General features: G+C 44.3%; 2 protein-coding genes across 4 annotated transcripts in view; one reads left to right on the plus strand and one right to left on the minus strand.

Annotated features, from left to right (window-relative positions):
* The window catches only part of acap1 (ArfGAP with coiled-coil, ankyrin repeat and PH domains 1), a 66,456-nt gene extending 64,537 nt beyond the window's left edge, over positions 1-1,919 (minus strand). The window contains exon 1 of the mRNA XM_060920345.1: positions 1,206-1,919. Coding sequence (XP_060776328.1) covers positions 1,206-1,258 — 53 coding nt within the window. The 5' untranslated portion in view covers positions 1,259-1,919. The remainder of the gene's footprint in view (positions 1-1,205) is intronic.
* A 3,721-nt stretch (positions 1,920-5,640) lies between these two features.
* The window catches only part of agfg2 (ArfGAP with FG repeats 2), a 46,059-nt gene continuing 28,551 nt past the window's right edge, over positions 5,641-23,148 (plus strand). The window contains exons 1-3 of one of the 3 annotated variants that reach the window (XM_060920701.1): positions 5,641-5,879; positions 15,232-15,478; positions 15,880-15,973. In XM_060920701.1, coding sequence (XP_060776684.1) covers positions 15,312-15,478; positions 15,880-15,973 — 261 coding nt within the window. In that variant the 5' untranslated portion in view covers positions 5,641-5,879; positions 15,232-15,311. Of the gene's footprint in view, positions 5,880-12,465; positions 15,479-15,879; positions 15,974-23,148 lie in introns of those variants that run through there. The other 2 variants (XM_060920638.1, XM_060920754.1) reach the window with 2 other exon arrangements.

Genomic DNA, 23,148 nt, shown 5'->3' on the forward strand with positions numbered 1-23,148 from the left:
AAGAATGCAGAGAGATAAGAAATTAAACATGGAAAAAAGAGAGAGAATTTCTGTATTTGTGCCCGATTGTGGCCTAGTTCTATAACCTACATCACCCTTTTTCTATTTCTAACTACTACATGCATCCCCGGGACTGTACACTCACACTTTCCGATGTGCAAGTCCACCAGCCAAAAAGGAAAAAATGAAGCAAGCGTGTGGGTCACTTGAAGAGAATTTAGGTACTTGAACAAAGTCGACTGTCCTGCAGATAACGATCAAAGCAAGCAAGCAAGAAAGAAAGAACAACTGGTGGGAGTAATGTCACCATCACTTTTGTGCAATACAGCCACACCCAACACATCAACTACAACCTAGTATTAGATCTTTCCAAAATCATTCTCTCTTTGGCTCGACTCAACCTATAATTTGACTAAGCAGGGATGAGAAAGTTTAGCCTCGGTTTTGCTCCATCCATTTCAGAAAAAGGAATGCTTGGCCAAACTTTTAGTTCACAAAATGCCGTGCACACTTTTCCAATAATAATAAAAAAGGACAAGATCCTCTTTCTTGTAATTAGTGCTGACTCAATTCATGAGTTTACAATCCCCTTCATCCCATTCATTCCTCAAACCAAACCCACTCTTTCCAGCGCCTGGACGTCTGGTGGGCAACTTAATGTTTATGTTCCTCCACTCCACTCCACTCCACTCCACTCCACTCCACTGTAATCTCAATTTTATTTTTATGACAAACAGCCCCAGCAACTTTCAACACGTTTTGCGGTCCAAAGATAAAATGTATTATGATAAGGCCTCTGACAAGCACACTCTAAAAAATAATGGGGCCAGTACCGGTTCTTCAGGGCGATGCCATAGAAGAACCGTTCATGCAACAGTTCTTTAAAGAACCATTTAAACCATTTGTTTGAGCAGTGAAGACAGATTTGTGTAAACATAGCCTATGTGCATTGACCAGCAAATGGTAAGAGAAGAGAATGCCAGGCTCTGAAGAACCATTTCCAAATGTGAAGAACCTTTCGCATAATGTAATGGTTCATCACAGAGTTTTTTGACTCTCCATGGAACCATCCAGAGATTTGAAGAACCACTGAAGCACCTTTACTTTTTAGAGTGTAGGAATATCTGCATTAAAGATTAACCATGAAGTAGAAGAACAGGACACTTTGTGCAACAGATGAAACATGCTTTAAATTAATGGCTTACCTGAACTTCGGGGAGTCCTTTAAACACTCTTCGAAATCCATCTTCACAGTCATTTTGCCAGCAGAAACATGCAATTTGCAAAAAACAATATCTGTACTCCTTGTGTCATGAGCTGTACAAGCCTGAGCTCACTGCAGCCGTCCCTTTCTGCTTGTCGTGATGAGTCTCAGCCCAAGCAGTCCTACTGAACTGTATCCACAAATGTCGTGTTCATTCTGAGCTCTGGGGATTAGTCACACAGCAGCAGCAGCTCGTTTGGAAAAAGTCATAATTAGCAAGAAAACTATTATTATTATTATTATTATTTTGGTAGCCTTGCTATCCATACGTACGAAATAAACACGAAGTATAGCGTATACATTTAGGAAAATACCACTGGCGTATAAATAGAAAGAAAGAAAGAAAGAAAGAAAGAAAGAAACGCCAAGTGCAAGTCGTCAGGCGAGTTTTCGTTGCGTTTTCCTAGGCAACGCGCGTGATCTTCCGCTCCATTGCGCGCGACGGTTCCGACTATAGATTAATTGTACGCGTGCGCATTAAACGCGTTAATCTTTTAAGCATATCTGGTAAATAATATTAATAATAATAATAATAATAATAACAGCTCCTCAGGGAATAATTAGGGTCTTTACAGCAGACACTGTTCTCTTTCTTTCTCTCTCTCGGTCGGTCGGTCGTTTGTTGGTTGGTCCGCCCCCCACCACGCGCTCCGCTTCCGGGTTTCACGCGCTCCTTCTGCTGTGAGCGTTTAACTACCATCATTTAAACTCCTCGATTATTGCTGTCTGAGCCTTTAGTTTATAACGCATCATCATCATTATTCGTATTATTTCAACTGTGGCAAAGAGAGCTGTAGCTGCACTATCATACTAACGTTCATCACATACAGCACAGTGGTGCTTGAAAGTTTGTGAACCCTTTAGAATTTTCTATATTTCTGCATAAATATGACCTAAAACATCATCAGATTTTCACACAAGTCCTAAAAGTAGATAAAGAGAACCCAGTTAAACAAATGAGATAAAAATATTATACTTGGTCATTTATTTATTGAGGAAAATGATCCAATATTACATATCTGTGAGTGGCAAAAGTATGTGAACCTCGAGGATTAGCAGTTAATTTGAAGGTGAAATTAGAGTCAGGGGCGGCACGGTGGTGTAGTAGTTAGCGCTGTCACCTCACAGCAAGAAGGTCCAGGTTCGAGCCCCGTGGCCGGCGAGGGCCTTTCTGTGTGGAGTTTGCATGTTCTCCCCGTGTCCGCGTGGGTTTCCTCCGGGTGCTCCGGTTTCCCCCACAGTCCAAAGACATGCAGGTTAGGTTAACTGGTGACTCTAAATTGACCGTAGGTGTGAATGGTTGTCTGTGTCTATGTGTCAGCCCTGTGATGACCTGGCGACTTGTCCAGGGTGTACCCCGCCTTTCACCCGTAGTCAGCTGGGATAGGCTCCAGCTTGCCTGCGACCCTGTAGAAGGATAAAGCGGCTAGAGATAATGAGATGAGATTAGAGTCAGGTGTTTTCAATCAGTGGGATGACAATCAGGTGTGAGTGGGCACCGTGTTTTATTTAAAGAACATGAAAAAACAGGGATCTATCAAAGTCCGATCTTGACAACACGTTTGTGGAATTGTATCATGGCATCAACAAAGGAGATTTCTGAGGACCTCAGGAAAAGCGTTGTTGATGCTCATCAGGCTGGAAAAGGTGATTCGAGAAAGGAAAACACTGCATTCCAGCATAAGAACCTTATCTCATCTGTGAAACATGGTGGTGGGTATCATGGTTTGGGCCTGTTTTGCTGCATCTTGGCCAGGACAGCTTGCCATCATTGATGGAACAATGAATTCTGAATTCATCTCATCTCATTATCTCTAGCCGCTTTATCCTGTTCTACAGGGTCGCAGGCAAGCTGGAGCCTATCCCAGCTGACTACGGGCGAAAGGCGGGGTTCACCCTGGACAAGTCGCCAGGTCATCACAGGACTGACACATAGACACAAACAACCATTCACACTCACATTCACACCTACGGTCAATTTAGAGTCACCAGTTAACCTAACCTGCATGTCTTTGGACTGTGGGGGAAACCGGAGCACCCGGAGGAAACCCACGGGGAGAACATGCAAACTCCGCACAGAAAGGCCCTCGCCAGCCACGGGGCTCGAACCTGGACCTTCTTTCTGTGAGGCGACAGCGCTAACCACTACACCACCGTGCCACCCTAAAGAGAAGCCGGTTAAACAAAATGATCCAGTGAGTGGCAAAAGTATATGAACCTTTGCTTTCAGTATCTGGTGTGACCCCCTTGTGCAGCAATAACTGCAACTAAACGTTTGCGGTAACTGTTGATCAGTCCTGCATACTGGCTTGGAGGAATTTTAGCCCATTCCTCCGTACAGAACAGATTCAACTGGGATGTTGGTGGGTTTCCTCACATGAACTGCTTGCTTCAGGTCCTTCCACAACATTTCGATTGGATTAAGGTCAGGACTTTGACTTGGCCATTCCAAAATATTAACTTTATTCTTCTTTAGCCATTCTTTGGTAGAACGACTTGTGTGCTTAGGGTCGTTGTCTTGCTGCATGACCCACCTTCTCTTGAGATTCAGTTCATGGACAGATGTCCTGACATTTTCCTTTAGAATTCGCTGGTATAATTCAGGGGCGGCACGGTGGTGTAATGGTTAGTGCTGTCGCCTCACAGCAAGAAGGTTCTGGGTTCAAGCCCAGCGGCTGGCGAGGGCCTTTCTGTGCAGAGTTTGCATGTTCTCCCTGTGTCCGCATGAGTTTCCTCCGGGTGCTCCGGTTTCCCCCACAGTCCAAAGACATGCAGGTTAGGTTAACTGGTGACTCTAAATTGACCGTAGGTGTGAATGTGAGTGTGAATGGGTGTCTATGTGTCAGCCCTGTGATGACCTGGCAACTTGCCTTTCGCCCGTAGTCAGCTGAGATAGGCTCCAGCTTGCCTGCGACCCTGTAGAACAGGATAAAGCGGCTAGAGATAATGAGATGAGATGAATTCAGAATTCATTGTTCCATCAATGATGGCAAGCTGTCCTGGCCAAGATGCAGCAAAACAGGCCCAAACCATGATACCCACCACCATGTTTCACAGATGAGATAAGGTTCTTATGCTGGAATGCAGTGTTTTCCTTTCTCCAAACACCTTTTCCAGCCTGATGAGCATCAACAACGCTTTTCCTGAGGTCCTCAGAAATCTCCTTTGTTGATGCCATGATACACTTCCACAAACGTGTTGTCAAGATCTGACTTTGATAGATCCCTGTTTTTTAATGTTCATGTTCTTTAAATAAAACAGGGTGCCCACTCACACCTGATTGTCATCCCACTGATTGAAAACACCTGACTCTAATTTCACCTTCAAATTAACTGTTAATCCTCGAGGTTCACATACTTTTGCCACTCACAGATATATAATATTGGATCATTTTCCTCAATAAATAAATGACCAAATATAATATTTTTGTCTCATTTGTTTAACTGGGTTCTCTTTGTCTACTTTTAGGACTTGTGTGAAAATCTGATGATGTTTTAGATCATATTTATGCAGAAATATAGAAAATTCTAAAGGGTTCACAAACTTTCAAGCACCACTGTACCATGCTCATGATCACTCAATCACTTTCCATGGCAGTGGATGCCAGGAAAGGTTCCATCATGGACAGCACAATGGTGTAGTGGTTAGCATGGTCACAGCCAAAAGGTTCTGGGTTCGAGCCCAGTGGCTGATGGGGGCCTTTCTGTGTGGATTTTGCATGTTCTCCCTGTATCTGTGTGGGTTTCCTCCATAGTCCAAAGGATATGTGGTTAGGGGCAGCCATGGCCTGAAGATACCGTGAGTTGGCCTAGTGGTTAGCATGTCTTCCTCTCGATTGGGAGATTGTGAGTTCTACTCATGGTTGGGTCATACTAAAGACCATCATAAAAATGGTACCGTCTGGCAAGGCATGCTGCAATACAGATGTGAGTGGGGAGTCAAACTCTCACGGTTACCAGAGGACTAGTCCCCCGCTGTAACCCTAGCTATGTGAGAAGCCGAGGGCTACGGAAATGCCATGTGCCACATGGCGTGGGAAGGACTTTGATTTTTGATTTGATGGCCTGAAGATTGGGCCTTGAGCAAGGCACCCAACCCCCAACTGCTCTCCAGGTGCTGTAGCATAGCTGCTCATTGCTCACTTGTGTGTGCATGTGTGTGTTCACTGCTTCAGATGGGTTAAATGCAGAGGAGACGTTTCACTGTGCTTCAGTCTGTGCTAGAGTGTACGTGTGATAAATAATGACTTGTTCTTGTTGACAGGACAGGGCACCACACACACACACACACACAGGTGGGAGGTGGGAGGAAACCAAGGGCACAATACTGTATGTGCAGAGGCTCTGCACAGACAGTAACCCAAGAGCAGGATCCAATCTGGGACTGTAAACCTGTGAGGCAGCAATGCTACTTTCTGTGCCACTGTCATCATGTTGATGACCACGACCCAAATATGTGGTCCTGTGGTGGCCTCTTTTCGCTGATGGATGTAGCAGATGGGTCTGATGATTGCATATAGCATCAAATGGGCTTCAGTAATTACAACAAGTAACAAAGTTCATCTATATAGTAGGTTGAGCTACCTGATGAAAGAGCCAGACAGTATAGACAGAAGGTAAGTGTAGGCTACCTAATAACCTGGTAAGCAGGCTCTGTATACTATCTGGAAGTATCCCTATTCAGAAACAATATTTATCCATTATAAATCGCTTTGGCATAGACTGCAGGTGGATATAATCTCTTGAACTGTTGAGACAGGTTGGCTAACATCTGTGTGTGCCGCATAGGCAGACTGGTTAAACCTGTTGTGCTCCACCTGATACCATGCACCTGAGATTACAGAGTAGCTGCAGTGGCACAGAGATGAAGCATGTAAAAACTTGTACAAATGTAAACGCATTACGTTTTATGTGGTTCTCCTTCTGTTATTTGCTGGATATTACAGCCCCAAATCAGAAAAAGGTGGGACAGTATGTTGAAATTAAAACTGAAAACAATTCATTCATTCATTCATTATCTCTAGCCGCTTTATCCTGTTCTACAGGGTCGCAGGCAAGCTGGAGCCTATCCCAGCTGACTACGGGCGAAAGGCGGGGTACACCCTGGACAAGTCGCCAGGTCATCACAGGGCTGACACATAGACACAGACAACCATTCACACTCACATTCACACCTACGGTCAATTTAGAGTCAACAGTTAACCTAACCTGCATGTCTTTGGACTGTGGGGGAAACCGGAGCACCCGGAGGAAACCCACGCGGACACGGGGAGAACATGCAAACTCCGCACAGAAAGGCCCTCGCCGCCCTGGTTTCAGAATTTGCCACACATTCTGTATTGGGGACAGGCACCCTCTTCTTCCACAGGCATGCCTTTGTAATGTGTGCAGAATGTGGCTTTGCATTATCTTGTTGAATATCTCTGGAAAAGATGTCGTCTTGAAGGCAGCATATGTTCCTCAAAAATCTCAATGTACTTTTCTGCATTAATGCTGCCATCACAGAAGCATAAATTACCTTTGCCAAGGGCACTGACACAACCCCATACCATGACAGACCCTGGTTTTTGGACTTCTTGCTGAAAACAGTCTGGACGGTCCTTTTCGTCTTCGGTCCAGAGCACACTGTGTCCATTTCTTCAAAAAAAAGTAACACCCAATACACATTTCCACTGTGTGATGGTCCATCCCAGGTGCCTCTGAGCCCAGAGAAGGCGACGGCGTTTCTAGACACAATTAATATACAGTGCCTTGCAAAAGTATTCATCCCCCTTGGTGTTTGTCCTGTTTTGTTGTATTACAAGCTGGAATTAAAATGGATTTTGGAGGGGTTAGCACCATTTTGATTTACACAACATCCCTACCACTTTAAAGGTGCACATTGTTGTTTTTTTTTATTGTGACACAAACCATAATTAAGATGAAAAAACAGAAATCTGGAGTGTGCATAAGTATTCACCCCCCAATTAAAAAAAGTCAATACTTTGTAGAGCCACTTTTTGCAAGAATTACAGCTGCAAGTCTCTTGGGGTATGTCTCTATTAGCTTAGCACATCTAGCCACTGGGATTTTTGCCCATTCCTCAAGGCAAAACTGCTCCAACTCTTTCGTTAGGTTGACGTGGGGCGGCCTTGGGCTGAGGTGCCCTTGAGCAAGGTACCTGACCCCTGACTGCTCCCCAGGCACTCTGGTGTGGCTGCCCACTGCTCTGAGTGCGTGTGTTCACTGCTTCAGATGGGTTAAATGCAGAGGATGAATTTCACTGTGCTTGAAGTGTGCATGTGACAAATAAAGGTTTTTTTTTTTTAAAGTTAGATGGGTTGCATTGGTGTACAGCAATCTTCAAGTTATGCCACAGATTCTCAATTGGATTGAGGTCTGGGCTTTGATTAGGGCATTCCAAGACATTTAAATTTTTCCCTTTAAACCACGCTAGTGTAGCTTTAGCAGTATGTTTAGGGTCATTGTCCTGCTAGACTGTGAACCTTCATCCCAGTATCAAACCTCTGGCTGACTCAAACAGGTTTTCCTCCAGAATTGCCCTGTATTTAGTGCCATCTATCTTCCCTTCAGTCCTGACCAGCTTTCCTGTCCCTGCAGATGAAAAACATCCCCACAGCATGATGCTGCCACCACCATGCTTCACTGTAGGAATGGTGTTCTCAGGGTGTTGGGTTTGCGCCACACATGGCATTTCCCATGATGGCCAAAAAGTTCAATTTTAGTCTCATTTGACCAGAGAATCTTCTTCCGTGTGTTTGGGGAGTCTGCTACATGCTGTTGGGCAAACTCCAAACGTGATTTTTTTAAACAATGACTTTTTTTTTCTAGCCACTCTTCCATAAAGGCCCACTCTTGCCCCTTTTCCACCAAAGCAGTTCCAGGGCTGGTTCGGGGCCAGTGCTTAGTCTGGAACCGGGTTTTCTGTTTCCACTGACAAAGAACTGGCTCTGGGGCCAGAAAAACCGGTTCCAGGCTAGCACCAACTCTCTGCTGGGCCAGAGGAAAGAACCGCTTATGTCAGCGGGGGGGAGAGTTGTTAAGACCAACAACAATAACAAGACCGCGAAAGGTCGCCATTTTTAAGCGACGAGAAGCAGCAGCTGTACAAACGTGAAGTCATCCATTATTATTATTGTTGTTGCTGCTGCTGCTTCTTCCGTGTTGTTTTTGCTTCGATATTCGCGCCAAGGTTTATGCAAACGTAGCGACGTAACTGACGTATACAGCGACGTAATGACGTATACAGCGAGGTAACTGACGTATACAGCGACATAATGACATGGCTTCCTTTAGCACCGCGAGCTATGGAAAAGCAAACTGGTTCTCAGCTGGCTTGCAAGTTGAACGAGTTGTGAATCAGCACCAGCACTGGCTCCGAACCAGCCCTGGAACTGATTTGGTGGAAAAGGGGTATCTGTGGAGTGTATGGCTTAAAGTGGTCCTATGGACAGATACTCCCATCTTCACAGTGGATCTTTGCAGCTCCTTCAGTGTTATTGTTGGTGTCTTTGTTGCATCTCTGATTAATGCCCTCCTTGCCCGGTCTGTGACTTTTGGTGGACGGCCTTCTCTTGTCAGGTTTGTAGTGGTGCCATATTCTTTCCATTTTGCTATAATGGATTTAATGGTGCTCCCTGGGATATTCAAAGTTTGGGATATTTTTTATGACCCAGCCCTGATCTATACTTCTCCACAATTTTGTCTCTGACCTGTTTGGAGGCTCCTTCGTTTTCATGTTGCTTGCTTAGTAGTGTAGCAGAGTCAGGGTCCTTCCAGAACAAGTTGATTTATACAGACATCATGTGACAGATCATGTGACACTTTGATTGCACACAGGTGGATCTTAATCAACTAATTATGTGACTTACAGTGTTGCTTGAAAGTTTGTGAACCCTTTAGAATTTTCTATATTTCTGCATAAATATGACCTAAAACATCATCAGATTTTCACACAAGTCCTAAAAGTAGATAAAGAGAACCCAGTTAAACAAATGAGACTAAAATATTATACTTGGTCATTTATTTATTGAGGAAAATGATCCAATATTACATATCTATGAGTGGCAAAAGTATGTGAACCTCGAGGATTAGCAGTTAATTTGAAGGTGAAATTAGAGTCAAGTGTTTTCAATCAATGGGATGACAATCAGGTGTGAGTGGGCACCCTGTTTTATTTAAAGAACAGGGATCTATCAAAGTCTGATCTTCACATCACATGTTTGTGGAAGTGTATCATGGCATGAACAAAGGAGATTTCTGAGGACCTCAGGAAAAGCGTTGTTGATACTCATCAGGCTGGAAAAGCTTACAAAACCATCTCTAAAGAGTTTGGACTCCACCAATCCACAGTCAGACAGATTGTGTACAAATGGAGGAAATTCAAGACCATTGTTACCCTCCCCAGGAGTGGTTGACCCACAAAGATCACTCCAAGAGCAAGGTGTGTAATAGTTGGCGAGGTCACGAAGGACCCCAGGGTAACTTCTAAGTAACTGAAGGCCTCTCTCACATTGGCTAATGTTAATGTTCATGAGTCCACCATCAGGAGAACACTGAGCAACAATGGTGTGCATGGCAGGGTTGCAAGAAGAAAGCCACTGCTCTCCAAAGAGAACATTGCTGCTCATCTGGCTACTGGAAAAATGTTTTGTCGATGGATGAGACAAAAATAGACCTTTTTGGTTGAAATGAGAAGCGTTATGTTTGGAGAAAGGAAAACACTACATTCTAGCATAAGAACCTTATCCCATCTGTGAAACATGGTGGTGGTAGTATCATGGTTTGGGCCTGTTTTGCTGCATCTGGGCCAGGACAGCTTGCCATCATTGATGGAACAATGAATTCTGAATTATACCAGCGAATTCTAAAGGAAAAATGTCAGGACATCTGTCCATGAACTGAATCTCAAGAGATGGTGGGTCATGCAGCAAGACAACGACCCTAAGCACACAAGTCGTTCTACCAAAGAATGGTTAAAGAAGAATAAAGTTAATGTTTTGGAATGGCCAAGTCAAAGTCCTGACCTTAATCCAATCGAAATGTTGTGGAAGGACCTGAAGCGAGCAGTTCATGTGAGGAAACCCATCAACATCCCAGAGTTGAAGCTGTTCTGTACGGAGGAATGGGCTAAAATTCCTCCATGCCGGTGTGTAGGACTGATCAACAGTTACTGGAAACATTTAGTTGCAGTTATTGCTGCACAAGGGGGTCGGTCACACCAGATACTGAAAGCAAAGGTTTTAAAAGCAATACTTTTGCCACTCACAGATATGTAATATTGGATCATTTTCCTCAATAAATAAATGACCAAGTATAATATTTTTGTCTCATTTGTTTAACTGGGTTCTCTTTATCTACTTTTAGGACTTGTGTGAAAATCTGATGATGTTTTAGGTCATATTTATGCAGAAATATAGAAAATTCTAAAGGGTTCACAAACTTTCAAGCACCACTGTATTATGGAATGTGTTGTAGGCCTGAAATGCAGGAATGGATGTACAGGGTGACTCTAAATTTGAATGAGAAATTCAAAGGTATGTGGACTCCATGAACGATTTCACAAATTTTCAATATGTGTGCCGCCTGAGACACAGACAGACAGACAGCCTTCCTCTTTGAACTTTTTGTGCCGTGTCCAAATCTGCATTGCAGTTGGTGCATTTTTAGAGAATTCTCTCATAAATGCACGCTGCATAGTCTTGTTCGACTGTGTTTGAGCGTACTCTAACACACAAAACGCCTTTTCTTTTCCAGTGAATGACATTTCTATACCTAAAAAGATAAAAGCAAAAAACATTAAACATAAAAGTTTGACCTGTTTCCACACATTAGTTTCCACTGTTAAAATTTGAGGTCAATTAAATGAGAATTGGCAAAGTTATTACATTGTGAAATGATCTCAAATTTTTTGAAACACCTTGTATATTAACAAATAAAACGAAGTTGGGCGGCACGGTGGTGTAATGGTTAGCGCTGTTGTCTCACAGCAAGAAGGTCCGGGTTTGAGCCCCGGGGCCGACGAGGGCCTTTCTGTGTGGAGTTTGCATGTTCTCCCCGTGTCCGCGTGGGTTTCCTCCGGGTGCTCCGGTTTCCCCCACAGTCCAAAGACATGCAGGTTAGGTTAACTGGTGACTCTAAATTGACCGTAGGTGTGAATGTGAGTGTGAATGGTTGTCTGTGTCTATGTGTCAGCCCTGTGATGACCTGGCGACTTGTCCAGGGTGTACCCCGCCTTTCACCCATAGTCAGCTGGGCTCCAGCTTGCCTGCGACCCTGTAGAACAGGATAAAGTGGCTAGAGATAATGAGATGAGATGAAAACAAAGTTGACCAGACAAAACACGAAATATCTTGGGTTCATCCTGTCTACAACAAAATACAAGTCAAAGTAAATTGAGAAATCATTGCTTTCTTTTTTTTAATTTGCATTTTCCATACTGTCCCAACTTTTTCTGATTTGGGGTTGTATAAACAGTAATAATAGAAACAAAGTCAATATTTGGTGTGACAACCCTTTACTTAAAAAAAAAACCTCTCGGGTACAATTTGTGCAGTTTTATAAGGAAACTATCTACTAAGTTTTACTGATCATCTTTGCAGAACCACCCACAGTTCTTCTGGAGACTTTGACTGTCTCACTTGCTTCGTATTTTTTGAATGCAAAACCCAGGAGCCTTCAGTATGTTTTTGTTAATGTCTGAAAAAGTGGTCTCATGTAATATGCTAGTTTCTTTAGTGACATACAAACATTTTTCTGACATATAACATTTCATTTTGTGCTGGAAAACGAATGTTTGGAAATCTAAAATGGTTCTGTACTAATTTAATAAAGTAGAAATCATAAATAAAAATCTATCACAAAGCTTGTACTAAAAAAAAAAAATAGAGTGCTTAAGCAGACTTAAGTCGACTATATGTTATACTATAGGTGGCACGGTGGTGTAATGGTTAGCACTGTTGCCTCACAGCAAGAAGGTTCTGGGTTCAAGCCCAGCGGCCGATGGGGGCCTTTCTGTGCGGAGTTTGCATGTTCTCCCCGTGTCCGCGTGGGTTTCCTCCGGGTGCTCCGGTTTCCCCCACAGTCCAAAGACATGCAGGTTAGGTTAACTGGTGACTCTAAATTGACCGTAGGTGTGAATGTGAGTGTGAATGGTTGTCTGTGTCTCTGTGTCAGCCCTGCGATGACCTGGCGACTTGTCCAGGGTGTACCCCGCCTTTCGCCCGTAGTCAGCTGGGATAGGCTCCAGCTTGCCTGCGACCCTGTAGGACAGGATAAGTGGCTACAGATGATGGATGAATGTTAGACTATAGTAAATCCTGTATCTCTTATGTACGATGTGCAACTTTTACAATCGAGTTGTAATCAAATCGCGCCATCTGGTGGTCATTAGGCAGTTTTACAGTTTTCTGAGCTATATGACAAGCAGAACAGATTGATTCTGGGTTTATTACTTTGCTGTTCAGCATTAGTGTGAAGACATTATGTTCATATATCCACACCAGCAATGTGGTTGGGTGGCAGGGAAAATAAAAATTTTCAAAACGAAATGGCCTTCTAAAAAGGGGGGTATGATAAACATTACATTGGTCTGTAAACGGGGCGGCACGGTGGTGTAGTGGTTAGCACTGTCGCCTCACAGCAAGAAGGACTTGGGTTCAAGCCTAATGTGGAGTTTGCGTGTTCTCCCTGTGGATTTCCTCCGCTTTCCCCCACAGTCAAAAGACATGCAGGTTAGACTAACTAGTGGCTCTAAATTGACCATAGGTGTGAGTGTGAATGATTGTTTGTCTCCATGTGTCAGCCCTGTGTCAGCCCGCCTCACAGCAAGAAGGTCTTGGGTTCGAGCCCAATGTGGAGTTTGCACGTTCTCCCCATGGATTTCCTCCGGTTTCCCCTACCTTCTTGCTGTGAAAGTTGCAAAGACATGCAGGTTAGACTAACTAGTGGCTCTAATTGACCATAGGTGTGAGTGTGAATGGTGTTTGTCTCTATGTGTCAGCCCGCCTCACAGCAAGAAGGTCTTGGGTTCGAGCCCAATGTGGAGTTTGCGTGTTCTCCCTGTGGATTTCCTCCGGTTTCCCCCACAGTCCAAAGACATGCAGGTTAGACTAACTAGTGGCTCTAAATTGACCATAGTGTGAGTGTGAATGGTGTTTGTCTCTATGTGTCAGCCCGCCTCACAGCAAGAAGGTCTTGGGTTCGAGCCCAATGTGGAGTTTGCACGTTCTCCCCATGGATTTCCTCCGGTTTCCCCTACCTTCTTGCTGTGAAAGTTGCAAAGACATGCAGGTTAGACTAACTAGTGGCTCTAATTGACCATAGGTGTGTGTGAATGGTGTTTGTCTCTATGTGTCAGCCCGCCTCACAGCAAGAAGGTCTTGGGTTCGAGCCCAATGTGGAGTTTGCATGTTCTCCCTGTGGATTTCCTCCGGTTTCCCCCACAGTCCAAAGACATGCAGGTTAGACTAACTAGTGGATCTAAATTGACCATAGTGTGAGTGTGAATGGTGTTTGTCTCTATGTGTCAGCCCGCCTCATAGCAAGAAGGTCTTGGGTTCGAGCCCAATGTGGAGTTTGCATGTTCTCCCTGTGGATTTCCTCCGCTTTCCCTCACAGTCCAAAGACATGCAGGTTAGACTAACTAGTGGCTCTAATTGACCATAGGTGTGAGTGTGAATGGTGTTTGTCTCTATGTGTCAGCCCGCCTCACAGCAAGAAGGTCTTGGGTTCGAGCCCAATGTGGAGTTTGCATGTTCTCCCCGTGGATTTCCTCCGCTTTCCCCCACAGTCCAAAGACATGCAGGTTAGACTAACTAGTGGCTCTAATTGACCATAGATGTGAGTGTGAATGGTGTTTGTCTCTATGTGTCAGCCCGCCTCACAGCAAGAAGGTCTTGGGTTCGAGCCCAATGTGGAGTTTGCATGTTCTCCCTGTGGATTTCCTCCGCTTTCCCTCACAGTCCAAAGACATGCAGGTTAGACTAACTAGTGGCTCTAAATTGACCATGTGTGAGTGTGAATGGTGTTTGACTCTGTGTCAGCCCTCCTCACAGCAAGAAGGTCTTGGGTTCGAGCCCAATGTGGAGTTTGCATGTTCTCCCCGTGGACTTCCTCCGGTTTCCCCTACAGTCCAAAGACATGCAGGTTAGACTAACTAGTGGCTCTAAATTGACCATGTGTGAGTGTGAATGGTGTTTGACTCTGTGTCAGCCCTCCTCACAGCAAGAAGGTTCTGGGTTCGAGCCCAGCAACCGACGAGGGCCTTTCTGTATGGAGTTTGCATGTTCTCCCCGTGTCTGAATGGTTGTTTGTCTCTGTGTCAGCCCTGTGATGACCTGGCGAATTGTCCAGGGTGTCTCACCCATAGTCAGCTGGGATAAGATCCAGCTTGCCTGCGACCCTAATAACGGATGGATGGATGGCATTGAGATATGCACATGGAAGGGGGGGGGGGAGATCTTCACGCCCTGCTCTATTCTATTACTCAGTTGTTTTTGGCAGCTGCTGCATCCTGTTGCTGTTAATTTTCTCCCTGAGTATCTGTGCACTTCGATGTTTTCTGTACTCAAAGATTAAAGATTGCTGTCACCGCTCCAACAAAGAGTCGTGTCTTCGTGGAAGGACGAACGGGCGGGTTCTCATGGGCTTTAACCATGTAACACGATGGTCATGAATGCGTGGCAGAGAGAGAGAGAAAGAGAGAGAAAGATCTCAGGACAGGTTTTTAGGTGGAAAGCGAACATGGGTTTTTAATGCGCGGTGATTATGGACAGGAATAAGCGGGAGGGAAAACAAGCCCAGTGGAGAGCTACGCATGTGAAATGTGCATGTGAGATCCCTGAGATAAACCGTCGGGAGATTATGCAGTCGCAGAAGGCGGACATGAGAAACGCAGCCGACTAAAGCGAAGGAGGAACTGAGAGCAGACTAACAGCGCGCGCCTCTTCACACGTCTGTCTGCTGCAGACTCGACATCTCTGGCTGACAGGCGCCTCATCGCGCGTGCAAGGAACGGAACGCACGAGCAAGGAACGGAACGCACGAGCATGTCGAACCGCAAGCATCGGGACAACCAGGAGATTTGCGCGCGCAAGGTCCGGGAGCTGGCGCAAACAGGGCCCAACAAACACTGCTTCGAGTGCGGCCAGCCTGGCGTAACGTACACCGACATCACAGTGGGCTGCTTCGTTTGCACATCATGTTCCGGAATGCTGTAAGTACCCTTAACATTAACATGAACGCACAGCCTTCTGTCACAGAACGACGCACAGGCCTGTTCTGGAGCATTATGCGTCTAACTTCAGCCCATCAGCACTTAAAGCCTGATCAGACCTGATCATATGCAGGAGGCTGCCGAGATAATCAGAGGTAGATAAGGCGATCCGCCTCTCCCACGACAGATTTTCAGTGTTTACGTCTTCATTCAAGCACTAATTACGACTTGTTTTGCATCATTAAGCCAGTTTTCCCTGCTGCATGTCAGCCCAAGATTTCACTTTCTGATCTTGCCACCAACGGTTATGCTTAAAACAAATCATAATTATTATTCTTTCCTTTTCCCTTCCGTTTTCAGCTATTCAATCCAGGCGTTTTTATCTTCCTTATTTATTTCAGGAGGGGCCTCAACCCGCCCCATAGGGTCAAGTCGATCTCCATGACAACATTTTCCCAACAGGAAGTAGAGTTTTTGCAAAACCATGGCAACGAGGTAAGTGCATTATTATTATTTTTTTTATTAGATCAAATCAAGTATACAAAGAATATACAATACAATAGCAACATTGGTGCAACTACGCCAGGGGGATGTACATTACAAAATAAATAAAACAAAAAACACATTGTATAGCACAAACTGTGCAGGAAAATGGTGGCTGCGATAGTGAGGTGAGAAAGTGAGTGCAGGCAGGCTGGAGCAGATGGAGAAGGATTTCAGGAGTCATTTGTGATAGGAAAGTCCCAGCAAAAGTGAAAGGTAAGATGTATAAGACAGTAGAAAGAAGAAGTCTTTATTTATCACATGCACACTTCAAGCACAGTGAAATTCATCCTCTGCATTTAACCCATCTGAAGCAGTGAACCCACGCACACACTCGGAGCAGTGGGCAGCCACTGGATTGTGGGGGAAACTGGAGCACCCAGAGGAAACCCACACAGACAACATGCAAACTCCACACAGAAAGGCCCTCGCCGGCTGCTGGGTTCGAACCCAGAACCTTCTTGCTGTGAGGCGACTGTGCTAACCACTACACCACCGTGCCACCCGAGAAAGAAGAAACCTTTATTCGTCACATGCACACTTCAAGCACAGTGAAATTCATCCTCTGCATTTAACCCATCTGAAGCAGTGAACACACGCACACACTCAGAGCAGTGGGCAGCCACACCAGAGCGCCCGGGGAGCAGTCAAGTCAAGTTTATTTGTATAGCGCTTTTAACAATAAATATTGTCGCAAAGCAGCTTTACAGAATTTGAACGACTTAAAACATGAGCTAATTTTATCCCTAATCTATCCCCAATGAGCACGCCTGTGGCAACGGTGGCAAGGAAAAACTCCCTCAGACGACATGAGGAAGAAACCTCGAGAGGAACCAGACTCAAAAGGGAACCCATCCTCATTTGGGCAACAACAGACAGCCTGACTATAATATTAACAGTTTTAACAGGTATAACCCTCAACTGTCCTCATGGGGCCGTCCTTCACAGCAGTCAGGGGTCAGGTACCTTGCTCAAGGGCACCTCAGCCCAAGGCCACCCCACGTTAACCTAACTGCATGTCTTTGGATTGTGGAGGAAACCCACGCAGACAACATGCAAACTCCACACAGAAAGGCCCTCGCCGGCCACTGGGTTCGAACCCCGAACCTTCTTGCTATGAGGCAACAGTGCTAACCACTACACTACCGTGCTGCCCCAAATCAAGTATACAAAGAGTATACAATACAATAGCATTGGTGCAACTACGCCAGGGGGATGTACATTACAAAATAAATAAACAAAAAAACAAAAAACAGATCATAAAAACACATTGTATAGCACAAACTGTGCAGGAAAATGGGGGCTGCGATAGTGAGGTGAGAAAGCGAGTGCAGGCAGGCTGGAGCAGTTGGAGAAGGATTTCGGGAGTCATTTGTGATAGGAAAGTCCCGGCAAAAGTGAAAGGTAAGATGTATAAGACAGTAGTGAGACCAGCTGTGATGTCTGGATTGGAGACCGAAGAGACCGGAGGCAAAGTTGGAGGTGGCGGAGTTGAGGATGTTAAGGTTTGCGATGGGAGGTTGGACAGGATAAGGAACGAGCACATCAGAGGGACAGCACGTGTGGAGAGCTTGGGAATGAAGCTAAGAGAGATGAGACTGAGATGGTACGGGCACATCCTGAGAAGAGATGCAGAGCATGTTGGAAGGAGAATGTTGAGGATGGAGCTGCCAGGCAAACGAAAATGAGGAAGGCCAAAAAGGAGATACATGGATGTGGTGAGAGAGGACATGAAAGTGGCAGGTGTGGGAGAGAAGGATGCCGAAGACAGGGAGCAATGGAGACGAAAGATCCACTGTGGCGACCCCTAATCAGGAGCAGCCAAAAGAAGAAGTATAGCACAAAAAGTGTTTGTGTTTTGACAGCCTTCTTATTATTGCTGCTAGAAATTGTGGTTACATACTGTTTAATGTCTATACTAAGTTCTGTAAAATTAGTTTTTTTTTATTCTGAAATTTAGACTTATGAATGTAATATTTTGTCAATAGTATTAAGAAATTAATCAAATAAAAATAAGAGACAAGATTTCTGATATCATCAAAGCCAAACAAGACATTCTCCCATTTCAGACTAAAATCTGAGTGAATGGAGTCGATAATAAGACAAGTAAGCTTACTCCACAAAAGTTTTGAATAAGGGCAAAGCCAAAATAAATGAATAAGGGTTTCTCTTTCTACCCCACAAAAAGAACAATGTCTTTTTTAAATTTCTGCAAATAAAAATTGGTAGGATAAAATCTATGTAGCATTTTGAAAGATATTTCTTTCACCCTATTGGTCAAAAAGAATTTTTGTGCAACGAGGTAAGGGCAGCTCTCCAGCACGCAGATGAGAAGTTGTAAATTGGGTAGGCGTGGTCATAGAATAGACACGCCTCCAACGCCTTAGTCAAGACTGCATAAGTCGAACTTATGTCTGTGAAGATTCTCAGTCATCCAGGTCATAGTAAACCGTGGGTGGTAAAAGAGAGCAACTGGACTTGCTTGAAGATTCTTGAAGACGTTTCACCTCTCATCTGAAAGGCTTCTTCAGTTCTGTCTGACTAATAGGGAGTATCAGGTATTTATCCTCTCGTGGATGAAAACACCTTAGGATTGCTTTTCATCCATGAGAGGATAAATAACTGATACTTCCCATTAGTCAGACAGAACTGAAGAAGCCTTTTGGATGAGAGGTGAAACATCTTCAAGAATCTTCAAGTTGAACTTGTATTAATCCTGAGGGCTGAATGGTAAATAATTAAATATTTTCATGAGATAAGGTGTGTTTTCTTTTTTTCTTTTCCCCTTTTTAAAAACTTCTCAGCCTACTACAGATCAATGGTGGAAGTTGAAGGAGGAAGAAGATTGTAAGTCAGAATTTAGGGATATGGTGAGACAGACATTGGGTGAAGAGATATTAGATGATTGGACAACTATGGGGGCGGCACGGTGGTGTAGTGGTTAGCACTGTCGCCTCACAGCAAGAAAGTTCTGGGTTTGAGCCCAGCGGCCGGCGAAGGCCTTTCTGTGTGGTGTTTGCATGTTCTACCCGTGTCTGCGTGGGTTTCCTCCGGGTGCTCCGGTTTCCCTCACAGTCCAAAGACATGCAGGTTAGGTTAATTGGTGGCTCTAAATTGACTGTAGGTGTGAATGTGAGTGTGAATGGTTGTTTGTCTCTGTGTCAGCCCTGCGATGACCTGGCGACTTGTCCAGGGTGTACCCCGCCTCTTGCCCATAGTCAGCTGGGATAGGCTCCAGCTTGCCTGTGACCCTGTAGAACAGGATAAGCGGCTACAGATGATGGGTGGATGGGTGGATGGATGGATGGATGGACAATTATGGCAGAAGTGGCGAGAGAGACAGCTAGGAAAGTGCTGGGAGAAAGGAAGACTTGGTGGTGGAATGAGGAAGATCAGAAGAGTATAAGGAGGAAGAAGTTGGCACAACAAAACTGGGATAAAAACAGAGATCAAGAGAGCAGACAAGAAGACAAGGAGATGCAAGGGAAAACAAAGAGCGCAGTGGCAAAGGTGTATGATGAACTATATGTAAGGTTAGACACGAAGGATGGAGAAAAGGACCTGTACCGATTAGCAAGACAATGATATCAAGCTAGCAAGGGTGTGCAGCAGATTAGGCTGATAAAGGACGCAGATGGAAATGTGACAAGTGAAGAGGGTTTGTTGAGAAGGTGGATGGAGTACTTTGAGAAGCTGATGAATGAAGAGAGAGAAGGTTGGCCAAGGTGGGGATAGTGAATCAGGAAGTACAGCAGATTAGCAAGGAGAAAGTAAGGAAAGTGATGAAGAGAATGGAAAGTGGTTGGCCCAGATGATATACCAGTAGAGGCATGGAGATGCTTCGGAGAGATGCCAATTGACTATTACAGTAGACTGTTTAATAAGCTCTTGGAAAGTGAGAGGATGCCTGAATAGTGGAGAAGTAGTATACTGATACCAATGTTCAAGAACAAGGGCGATGTTCAGTGCTGCAGTAACTATAGAGGTATAAAGTTGACCAGCTACAGCATGAAGTTATGGGAAAGAGTAGTGGAAGCTAGGCTAAGAGGAGAGGTGGAGATATGTGTGCAGCAATATGGTTTCATGCCAGGAAAGAGTACAACAGATCCAATGAGAATGTTGATGGAAAAGTATAGAGAAAGCCAGAAGGAGCTGCATTGTGTGTTTATGGATTTAGAGAAGGTATATGACAGGGTGCTGAGAGAGGAGTCGTGGTACTGCATGAGGAAATCAGGAGTGGCAGAGAAGTATGTGAGATTGGTGCAGGATATGTATGAGAACAGTGTGACAGCAGTAAGATGTGTAGCGGGAATGATTGAGGCATTTAAGGTGGATGTTGGATTGCACCACGGCTTGGCCCTAAGCCTTTTCTTGTTTGCAATGATAATGGACAGGTTGACAGATGACACCAGGTAAGAGGCCCCATAGACAATGGTGTTTTCAGATGATCTTGTGATCTGTAGTGAGAACAGGGAGCAAGTGGAAGAAAACTTAGAGACCTGGAGGTACAGTATGCACTAGAGAGAAGGGGAATGAAAGTCAGCAGGAGCAAGACGGAGTACACGTGTGTGAATGAGGGTGAGGACAGTGGAATGGTGCAGCTACAAGGAATAGAGGTGGTCAAAGCAGATGAGTTCAAATATCTGGGGTCAAATGTACAAAGTAATGGAGAGTGCAGAAGAGAAGTAAAGAGGAGACTGCAAGCAGGGTGGAATGGATGGAGGAGAGTGTCAGGAGTGATTTGTGATAAAAGATTGCCAGCAAGAGTGAAATGGAAAGTGTATAAGACAGTAGTAAGAGCAGCGATGTTGTACGATTTGGAGACCATGGCACTGACAAAAAGACAGGAGGCTGAACTGGACGTAGCAGAGCTGAAAATGCTGAGATTTTCTTTGGGAGTGACAAAGTTGGACAGGATGATAAATGAGTATATTAGAGGGACAACACATGTAGGATGGCTTAAAGACAAGGTGAAAGAGATGAGATTGAGATGGTTTGGACACGTACAGAGGAGAGATCTAGGGTATATTGGGAAAAGAATGTTGGAGATGGAGTTGCCAGGTAGAAGGAGAAGAGGAAGAACAAAGATAAGATTTATGGATGTGGTGAATGAGGACGGTTGGTGTGACAGAAAAAGATACAGAGAACAGGAGGAGCTGGAGGGAACATTATCTGCTGTGGTGACCCCTTATGGGAACAGCCAGAAGAAGAGCCTACTACAGATTAATGATATGTCTAATTGTTTAGATGTGGTTTGGGAAGAGGTCCATTTGAAGAACATCTTCCTTGGTGCAAAATGAATGACCACAAAATTCACGACCACAAAATTCACATTACTAGTCAAAACTTGGTCAAAATAACTACAACAGTATAATGTCTGCATTAATTATATAGGAGTAATAGACCTCTCGAAAGCCCTGTTTGGACGAAATTACTTTCATTGAGTGATGTCTGTATTAACGTTTTTTTTAACACATCTTCCTTGTGATAAAGCTCTTGGGTCCAGGTACCCATTAAATTTACACAGGCAGACCAAGCCACAGAGTTGTTTCTCTTACAAGCCCAGATGTATGTGTCATAGATTTGAAGACACATCTCATGTTGTTTTATATGAATTCATAATTTGAATATAGAGGATATTATTGGATAATGTATGTTTAATTTATTCATTCGGCAGCTTCTAGCATTACATGATTTATGAGCTGAGCTGATATTGATACATAACATCTTATTAATTCATTTTTACAAAACTAAAAGTTCTGATATTGTGATGCATGTAACTATAAAGTACATATAGCTATTATTATATTGACCCCTTTAATCAGCCTGCAATATGATGCCCTTCTGGTTTCTTCATTCAGGAAATGTTTAATACGATACAGTGAGTGGCGGTCAAAAATATTTTTCCAGTGCAAGAGGAAGCATCTGTCTGCACAATCACAGAGGTGTCTATTTAGATGGGTCTGAAATGGTCAGACCACTTTTTTTCTTTGTTAGAAACAGTAGGTAATACATTGGTCTGTAATTTTTTTCAGGTGAGGATGGAGAAAAGCCCTCGACGTTGCCAATCCATGTGTGTGTATACAGTGGGGCAAAAAAGTATTTAGTCAGTCACCAATTGTGCAAGTTCTCCCACTTAAAAAGATGAGAGAGGCCTGTAATTTTCATCATAGGTACACTTCAACTATGAGAGACAAAATGAGAAAAAAAATCCAGAAAATCACATTGTCTGATTTTTAAAGAATTTATTTGCAAGTTATGGTGGAAAATAAGTATTTGGTCAATAACAAAAGTTCATCTCAATACTTTGTTATATACCCTTTGTTGGCAATGACAGAGGTCAAACGTTTTCTGTAAGTCTTCACAAGGTTTTCACACACTGTTGCTGGTATTTTGGCCCATTCCTCCATGCAGATCTCCTCTAGAGCAGTGATGTTTTGGGGCTGTCGCTGGGCAACATGGACTTTCAACTCCCTCCAAAGATTTTCTATGGGGTTGAGATCTGGAGACTGGCTAGGCCACTCCAGGACCTTGAAATGCTTCTTACGAAGCCACTCCTTCGTTGCCCGGGCGGTGTGTTTGGGATTATTGTCATGCTGAAAGACCCAGCCACGTTTCATCTTCAATGCCCTTGCTGATAGAAGGAGGTTTTCACTCAAAATCTCACGATACATGGCCCCATTCATTCTTTCCTTTACACGGATCAGTCGTCCTGGTCCCTTTGCAGAAAAACAGCCCCAAAGCATGATGTTTCCACCCCCATGCTTCACAGTAGATATGGTGTTCTTTAGATGCAACTCAGCATTCTTTCTCCTCCAAACATGACAAGTTGAGTTTTTACCAAAAGTTCTATTTTGGTTTCATCTGACCATATGACATTCTCCCAATCCTCTTCTGGATCATCCAAATGCTCTCTAGTAAACTTCAGACGGGCCTAGACATGTACTGGCTTAAGCAGGGGGACACGTCTGGCACTGCAGGATTTGAGTCCCTGGCGGCGTAGTGTGTTACTGATGGTAGCCTTTGTTACTTTGGTCCCAGCTCTCTGCAGGTCATTCACTAGGTCCCCCTGTGTGGTTCTGGGATTTTTGCTCACCGTTCTTGTGATCATTTTGACCCCACGGGGT

The sequence above is a fragment of the Neoarius graeffei genome, chromosome 1 (genome assembly GCF_027579695.1).
Source record: "Neoarius graeffei isolate fNeoGra1 chromosome 1, fNeoGra1.pri, whole genome shotgun sequence".
Taxonomy (NCBI): Eukaryota; Metazoa; Chordata; class Actinopteri; order Siluriformes; family Ariidae; genus Neoarius; species Neoarius graeffei.